The sequence below is a fragment of the Wyeomyia smithii genome, chromosome 2 (genome assembly GCF_029784165.1).
Source record: "Wyeomyia smithii strain HCP4-BCI-WySm-NY-G18 chromosome 2, ASM2978416v1, whole genome shotgun sequence".
Taxonomy (NCBI): domain Eukaryota; kingdom Metazoa; phylum Arthropoda; class Insecta; order Diptera; family Culicidae; genus Wyeomyia; species Wyeomyia smithii.
In genome coordinates, this window is record NC_073695.1 from 20,670,142 (window position 1) to 20,679,482 (window position 9,341).

General features: G+C 38.3%; 1 protein-coding gene across 1 annotated transcript; it reads left to right on the forward strand.

Moving 5' to 3' along the window:
- Positions 1-37: 37 nt before the first annotated feature.
- LOC129724815 (cuticle protein 21-like) lies at positions 38-7,103 on the forward strand. The gene is made up of 2 exons (XM_055680010.1): positions 38-216; positions 6,047-7,103. Exons 1-2 carry the CDS (start codon positions 199-201, stop codon positions 6,614-6,616), a joined length of 588 nt encoding a protein of 195 aa, XP_055535985.1. The 5' UTR covers positions 38-198; the 3' UTR covers positions 6,617-7,103.
- The last annotated feature ends 2,238 nt before the right edge of the window (positions 7,104-9,341 follow it).

Here is a 9,341-nt window from a genome sequence, read left to right on the forward strand (position 1 = left end):
GTTCAGTTACGCCATCCCGGCGCTATTCGGCTCTCGCCCGGCTGTGGTGCTGGAAGAATAGACCGGGGTGGTGGTTATAAATATTGCAGTTTAGACCTACGCAAATCACAGTCGTGAATTTTCCATCGATACTGAAACAATAGTCAGCTTCGTGGAAGCAGCTAGCGAAGCTCATTAGCACTCCAAAAAAACGGAAGAATGGCGTTCCTGTTGAAAGTAAGTGCCAGGAAGAGAAAAGTGACGGAAATATCTCAAGCGGGTGGTTCGAGGAAGTTGAGAGTGAAATGGAAGTCTTCGGAATCGCTGCAATCAATCGTTCTGATCAAAACCGCGTGATTGTTTGAAACCTTTCATAAATATGGAAACGGGAGAAAAGAATGTGTTGAGTGAAGAGTGAAAAGATAATTGTCTGCGGTGCGCATGTTTGCACATTTCTGTGCATGTCGGTTAATGGGTTTTGATATAATCTTGCAATCTCTCAACCAGAAGCAATAAGGAAGCTAAATGATGAAATAGTGTGATGCAATGTTGAGGTGGACTAAGGAGGGATGTGGTTTTCTTTCTTGAGTGGCGTCTTGTGTGTGCTTATTGTAATCGCAGAAGGACCAACAGTGGCTTTTTGTAACAGCTGACTGACAGCCTTAAGTTTGCGTATACCGTACCTATGCTGTTGAATGCTTATAAATCAAAGCTGAAAAGTATTAAAGTTAAAATCTTCAGTTTGAAATCTCTTCTGATCAAAAATGATCTGTGAGATAAACTGGCACAGAGCTTTGTATTGGATTTTGAACAATTAATTTCGTGTATGCTGACTAGTATATTTTCTCCTGAAAGTCGTATAAGCGCTACAAAGCCAGTTTTCAGTCATACAGTTTCCAGGTTTTAGTTGATAATTTGAGGTTTTATTTGTAAAAATTAACAAAACAATGTTTTGCTTTACATATTTTTTTTTGTGTTTTCCAAAATAATTAAATATAAATTTTACAGTGGATTTACTCAATATGTGAAAAGAGCAGAGCGAATATTCACCGTACTCTTTGTCCAGCATGAGTGCTGCGCGTAGCAATATTTTGCGCTACGCTTTGCTTTCTGTTTTGTGGTGTGTCTCTGTTGCTCGAAGAAAAAGTAACACACTTGATGCTTACACCACCGTTGAGCGAAACAAGAGTGATGGATCACTCTAGATAGAATACACAGAAGTTCGCTGCGGTGTACACTGCTGAGATGAAGTTGATAGAATTCAAAAAGCAAAAATACGTGACGGGTGGCTGGATTTTTTTTCAGTTTAGAGATGCAAAGCAAACGCAACACACTTTCCTGCCTAAATTTTTTGCGAGCTTCTCAGATACACACGAATCGCTGCTCTCTTCAAGCAAATGCTTCGCTTTGCTCACTAATGTGAGAGTAGTTGTTTGCGCAGTGAAAAAAAAAATCAGTGCAGTGAAAGTCCTTTATAAAACAATTCCCTGGTCTGAAAGTCCTTATGTTTTTTTTTTCAACTTGTGATTTTTGTGCATAAAAAATGTTTTATAATACCTCACAAAAAGCAACTATTTACGAGCTCGCTTTCAGTTCCTGATGGTTTTTTAAAGCTATCTTCTAAATAGCTCCGCAAGTTCTCACTTCGAAATGGTCACAGTAGAACCACTTTTCACTGCGATAATCGTCTTCTTATTCCTCTGACGCTACCAAGGCTCGCTGTCTGAATACATTCTTAAACAAACATGTCAAATGTGTATCGCCATCACGACGTTATTTGCCTCAAACGTATTTTGACATTTTTTCTAGTAATAAGAATTACGCACGTTGAGTGCGTGTATTCTGGAAATTATTTATATCATTGATCTTGTAATAATATTTCTCAACATAAATGAACGAAGTAGACAGAAATAGGCCGAAACAACATCGCTAAACGATTGACAGTGTGCATCTCTTTGATACGCGAGTGTCGTTTGGCTATCCCTTTCTCTCTGTGAGCTGAGCGGCGATGGTTTGGTTGTTTTACATTTACGAGCGAAAGCCGACTGTGACGCACGCTAAGTAAGCGAGATCAAATGAAAATGGTGTCCGTTTACAAGCCTGACCAGGAGTGTAACTGTAGCGTGTTGCATATTGCCGATGTGCGACTGAGGAAAATTTTTGTTCGTGCTGGCGTTAACTGGTGACAGACATGGGTATGAAGTTCGAAATTGTGCACCGATGTAAAACTATAACCTTTATTTTAAAGACTATACATCATCATGAATGACCTAAGCAGCACCTGTAATATATTTTGAAATAATGCTAACCACTATTTGTTGTTTAAAAATTGTTCTAACAGTGCGAGAAGCAGCAACATTATGTTATTCGTATGTTGCATTCTCGTTATTCAACACACGTAATTCTTTAGAAAATTTCTACTACCTGGTTTCAACTGCATGTTTCATGATGCTTCTAGATAACAATAATGTCGCCTATTGTTGCATATTGTTGTTTTAATTTTTTTTTAAGGAAAGCAACATTGCGATTAAAATGTATAGCAACATTGTGTTGAACCATGTATTGGCTAAAAATATCAAGCAATAAACAGCCATCTTGAATATAAATGAATAAAAAATGATTATTGTTAGAAATATGGTTTGGGTATCTTGTATTTCGTATTAATAACAAAGCATTTCTACTGAGTGTGGTTTTCTGAGTTATCTTTTTCTCAAAACAAAGCATAAAAAAATTTAGTTATGCTTCTCCATTCTTTAGTAGGTACTCTGTGATTTTTCACATACTTACAAGTTGATTTAACATGACGGATGCGAATTAAGACAATCATTGAATGTAGCATTGGGAGTTGAATTTGTTTTATTACAACAATGTGTGCCGATTGGGAAAGTGTTGTGAATTTTATGAACCGAATTCAGCATTGTTAGCAGAACATGCCTAGTTTTGAAGTGGAATACTTCTCTCAGGAAGTTCGGCTACATAGGGATGTGAAATGAAAATCTAAAATCGAAAAAAATGAAAAATATGTCCAATTTCAAATGCTAATAAATCGGTTAGTATTCGATGGATTTCTTTCGTTCTTGCAGCAATAGATTGCAAAATCTTCTAAGATTCTTCCCAAATGAAGATAACTGTAATTTTATTATTCAAACTATTGTACTATTGAAAAGAGTCAAGCCTTGTCAAAACGAAAAATTCGACCACTGACTGGTCGTTATATGATTGCTTCCCAAGCACAGTCGACAGAATCATATACCTTGCAGTTTAAAACATGCTATTTGGCCTATATAAGAGTCTGTTTTAGCCGAAGCCGCTCATAATAGTTCTAGACAGCGACAACAGCAGTCATCCTTTAGCAGCAGCAGTAGCAATGCAGTGGATGCCAGCGATAGCGGAAAGCGGCCACAGCTGTGGCATAGCAATGGGTAGCGCTTAGCGGGTTATCTTTCTTGTGAAAGTATTCTACTTCAACCTTGCGGTCGTGGCTTTGCACACAACCTTCCTGTGATTTTTCTTGTTCGTAATCGAATTAAATCCATATATACCGACGGTTATGTACAGTATCGTCGAATTGTGGTGAACTTCACACTACTGCGCATCTGCAGTGACTTCTTATAGCACTTCGATAAAATTTATCAACTAAGTTCTTCTAAATAGATGTAATACTCTTAAAAGTGGCCGATTAATGCAATTGCAAATTTCATTCAGGTTCCACATTAATGCATTACGCTTAGACCACAGAAAAACAGACGCACCACGAAATTTATTTTCGTGGATCAAAATAACGGTTAATTTAAATGAATTGCAATTAAGCGGAATATTCCCGCCGCAGCGGTGGTGTGCTTTTTTTTTGTTGAACTTAGTTAACAGTTGTTGCGCGCCGTGCTGCCCAAACAGCAGAAAGACTGAAAGTTTATCTTTTGCGGAATATGTCCAGTAGGTGTCGCCCGAATTAGTCGGAACCACAATTTTCTTAGAATTTTGTATGGAGTGGTACGCCTGTCTATCAGTGCTGGAGTTATACCTAATGGTTTGAAATTCTAATTGTTAAAATCTTGCGTTCTGGCGCAGTTTTATATTTCTCTACGGTGATTGTTCAAGGTTTATTAATGGGTATATGATGAAGTCTGTTTAACAGTTTTTATTTGGGGCCATCCACATACCACGTGGACAGATTTTTAACGATTTTCAGTGCGAGTATTATTTTTTATTTTGACAAATTGATTATGAGAGCTGCAGTCTATTTTGATACTTTACCACATTTTTGAATATTGTTTTTCTAAAGACTTCTATTACTTTCTGTGACAGCAACCCCCTGCCGTATCCAAAACACGTCTTCAAATGTTATAGCCTTGAGATAATCCTTTTCAAGTTTTGGAGGAGTCAGTACTCACCTTATCAGTCAGTTCCAGGCCGAATTGTCTTTTACTGTTCGAAGAAGTCGTATCCATGCAATTCGGTCCATGGCTGCAGCTCGCCAGCCATGTTGTCTGCGGAGGCCCCGCAGGTCGTTTTCACTCGAGCTACTTTGCTCGCTCGCGCCTCGTAGCCTCATTCCACTCGAGTCGTTTTCGAGAACCATTTTCACCGGACTGCCGTCCGACATCCTTACGACATGCCCAACCCACCGTAGTCTTTTGAATTTCGTTGTTTGAACGACGAGTGGTTTTCCCAGCTGTTGATGTAACTCGTGGTTCATCCGCCTCCGCCATGATCCATCTTCCATTTGCATTTCACCACAAATGGTACACAGCATCTTTCGTTTGAAAAACTCAAGGGCGCGTTGGTCCTCCACAAGCATTGTTCAGGTTCCGTGGCCGTAGAGAACAACCGATTTGATCAGTGTTTTGTAGCTGGTCAACTTCGCACGGAGGCGGATTTTATTTGAGCGGAGCGTCCTCCGGAGTTCAAAGTAGGAACGATTTCCTGCCATAAGGGTTCGACGAATTTCTCTGCTGGTGTCGTTGTCAGCAGTCACAGCTGAGTTTATCATATATGATTCTGTCGCAGCCGTAAAAGCATGAAGATCTACAGTTCCATGTACCTTTTTTTCAATCGTCGTCTTCATTTCCTTGCCTAGGTCTGTACCAATTGTTCCGATCTATATTTACTTCTTCAAAATTTACAACGTTTGGTGTTTTGGTTCACGTTAACTCGGTTATTATAACGATATCAACGTTGATATGAGATTGACGTTTATGGAATAGTTTTAGATTCACATATCCAAGATGATTTGATAGCAATGGTGCTAATTTAAGAAATAATTAGAATTACTTTTTTAGATCACAATTTTCATGAGTTATTGGATAACGTTTGGACTGACACTGTGCACTCTAATAATTATAACACTGTGCTACAGCGATTTAGAACTTCTAATGAGACCCAGTGTAGGTAGTAGGTCTTGCTCACACTAGAAATTTTTCAAACATCTTTAAAATCTGAAGTTATGGTCAAAATACGGTTTTTTGGACCTCAGTGCATACATTTTTTTTAACTCAGTCATTTCACCGATTTTCAATATTTTAGCAGTTTCCGAAAGGAAATTAACAGAGCTTTACAAATATATACAAGTTTGTACTAATATCACTAAAGTATATAGAGTTATTTAGGTTTAAATCTTACTTTTTAGACTTTTTCACGCAACTTTTCAACTTAACTTGAAATTTGCCACCTATTTTTATGTGTAAGATACTACAAATACACTAAAACTTTGAAAGTATATTCAATAACGAATCAAACTAAAAAGTTTTTGTGGAATTCGGTGAATATTTGGTTGAGTTATATATTTTTTAAGAAAACCAGAATTTTTGGCTTCTATTGCACAATCATTTCACGGTGTTACAAATGGTTAAAAATTTCAAGAACCTCTAAAGTGACCTAGTGTAGGTTGTAAGTCTTGTTGAGTGTAACATTCGCTCATACTAGAAATTTTCCAAACACCCCTAAAATTTGAAGTTATGGCCAAAAGACGGTTTTTCTACTTTAGAAGTTCTCGCATTTTATTTTTTCATTTGTAGCACAGTGTAATTAATAATAGTGCTGTTACTCACTCTTTCATTTCTGTTCACAGTCAATTATCTGCGTGACCTTGCTCTCGCTAACGGCAGCCCAATATGGCGAGGAGGAACAGTACCACCACCCACAGGAGGATGCCCATCCGGGTGTTGGATTCTCGTATGCCAAGTTTAGCGGTCCAGTTAGTGGTCCCTCGCACGAAGTGCACGTCGAGGACAAGCACGGCCATGGTTACACCGTTGACTACGTGGCCAAACCCGATTACCACTTCGAGTACGGAGTAGAAGATCCTAAGAGCAAGGTATCGCAGAGTCGCAAGGAGCACCGCCATGAGGACGAATTGCACGGCGAGTACAGCGTCCAGCAGCCGGATGGTAAGCTGCGAACGGTTAAGTACACCGCCAACAAGCACACTGGGTTCCACGCTGAAGTGTTGATCGATGGAAAACCACTGCACCAGGAAGAGCTGGCCAAGCTGGCCTACGAGGCGCAGGAACATTCGGCCCGGCCCCATGATCGGCACGAGGAGATACCCGCGTACGGTGGCTCTGAGGGGCAGACCTACGAGGAAGAATCGTCTCCGTCCTACGGTGGCGAAGAGGGAGGCGAGGGTTATTACCGTTAAAAATCGGCAAACTAATGTTGTTTCGTAAAAGTATAGTCTCGCGATTAGATTATAAATCAACGAAATTAACTGCCGACCTCATGGAAAAGGTCAAACAAAATTATTTATTTTAACTATTTCCTGTTCACCACTCTAGTCGAGACTTAAAGCTAACCACATCTAAATTTTTCCGCGCATCTACAGTTCCTGTGCTTTAGTTTACGGAATCCAATTGCTTCAAACTCCAACGATTTCGTTTTTATTTTGCATAGCTCATACCCCAAATGTGATATCGATCGAAACCGAAATCATCAACAAAAGGTGAAATGCCCGGTCGCCCTGTTTGGCTAACGTAGTTAGACAGCAGAAGGTGGAAGACCTTCTGCTTGGAAAAAATAAAACATCCGAAATAAATACATTGTTAACTAGTTTGTTATGAAACATAAGTGTACATAATTTTAGAAATACTGAGTAAAGCTCAAAATCGAAAATATAAGTAATAATTTTAAATAGCAATGACTTTGTTTTTTTTTTCTTGTAAAGTAATAGAACAAATCTTTAATAGTTTCTGCAGTTGAGTGGTTAAGGAAATTGTCGTTGTTAGAAGACAATATTTCAATCGAATGTTCTTATATTTACTCAGTAGAGAGTATTGTTTGGTGACAGGTTGAAGTTTTAAATCACTATGTACATATAGAGTTTGGGTGACTATTATTGGCTATTATTCCAAGCCATTCAAAAAACAATTCTTTCTGTTACACTTGCGCTTGAATTGGGTCCAAAAGTTTTACACGGTTTCCTGATTTTATGTATCAGCTGAAAGAGCATAATTTTCTGAGAAAAACGTAATTTTCAAAAAATGTTTATCGCTGTCCTTCAAAGTTTTAAATGAAGAATCGAAATGTCTTAAATGACAGTTTGCCCTTATACCGTACCAATGGAATATAGAAAGGTACGGAGATGATTTGAGTCTCGGGTTTAAGGTGAAACGGGATTGTGGCCTTTTCCTATACAATTAATTTTGAGGTTAGAGTTCTTTTTACTTCTGTATTTTGATCGTAAAAAAAATCGGCTTCCACTAAATAAACAGCACTCAAATTGCTACTTCAGGCATGCAACAGTTGTGAAAACAATTGATCAAAGTTTCATGTACGTAGTCTTCATAAATCAAGAAAAAATTAGATTGCAAAATTCGAGTTGATCGCGACCACGTCCCGTTTCACCTTAAAGGACTTTTTTTTCGTTAACAGTGATAACGTTGAAGTCCAGACTGGCAGCACAGTACTGGCCGGCTGCAACGTGCTTTCCAATCGTTCCGATAACTAGTGATTTTTCAGTGATTTTGGTGTTAATATATCGTTAAATATATGTAGGGTTCTCTAGTTCGGGTCGCCGCGTGTGAAATGTGTAAAGTTCGTCCAAAACAAGCTGTCTTGCAAGCGAAAATTGAATTTAAAAATGTGTTTCTTTCGGCTTGTTTCTACTTTTTTTTCGTTACCTCGGTGACGGTGACGGTGTGAGGTGTTAGTGTGCGAGCGAGAGTGAGAAACTAACAGTGAAGTATTTGGCAAAAAAAAACCGTTCTATACCAAAGAAAAAATATTTCACAAGTGTTTCTGGTCTTGAGAACTAGTATTCTCAGCTAAACATCTGAAAAGCCCAAAACCTAAGTATTTCTTTTTATCCATTCAATGTTGTTTACTTACACTCATATTCGTCTTGTCATTTCCCATCACAATGTGAAAATATTCCAACTGAACGAAATCTTATTGGAATTTGTTTTGCTATAATCAGTGATGCCGAATTGTGCCATAAATCATTGAACATGTTGACTCGCACAAGACTAATAATTAATACATGCAGTTTAGCCGAAGTCTATCAGTTAAACACTCTGCTTTCGTTTGCTTGTGTGTGCAAATCCGATGTTATCGATGCTGTTTTTTTTCTTCGTTCGATTTCTTGGTTCAATTGTTCGATAGTATGTGTGTTGACGTTGTTCGAGTGGTTTTTCGGTGAATAAGATATATCATATATAATACGTTGGCTGCTTGTTCCCATGTCTCTGGTACGTGGTTTATTCATGTCGGCAGAGAACCAAGTACATGAATAATTCTTCCTCTCAGTACCACGGGGGGCTAGAAACATAGCATTAAAATTTTTTTTTGTTTTTTTTTTGTAGACCAGTGACCCGGGGTTGCCAGCTATGCAGATTGATTAATAAAAAGACTACGATCTTAAATTCAATCTGATGACTTTTGTTGGGCTCGTTTTATGATTAGTTTGGCTTTTGAAAAATGAGCTATAAATGCATGACACTCTTACAAGACAAAATAGGCAGTTCACAATATAGTTTAAAAATTCAATATCGCGCTCGACAAGTATTTGATCTTATCGCCTACCATGCCCTAACTGGTCGGTTACAGACATTTCCCTTAGTTCTATGCTTTATTTCATGACTTTCCTAGCTTTTGGGCAATTGTAACACATAAACAATTTTGATTTAATTATACTGTAACCGTTTTGGTCGGGCTGACGATAGTCCACGACAACTAAATTTTGATTGCGATTGTTTTGGCATTTTGCTAATAAACTTAGCACCTTGTTTTGTTTGATATGCATATTTGCATTTTTCCTAGTTTTTAGGCTTTGGAGGCATGAAACTTTGCCAGTTTCTATACTCAGTAGGTATATTAGTTTATTTATTAAAAGAGAGAATGGGTGCGAAACATCGTGTCCCTGCGCGTCT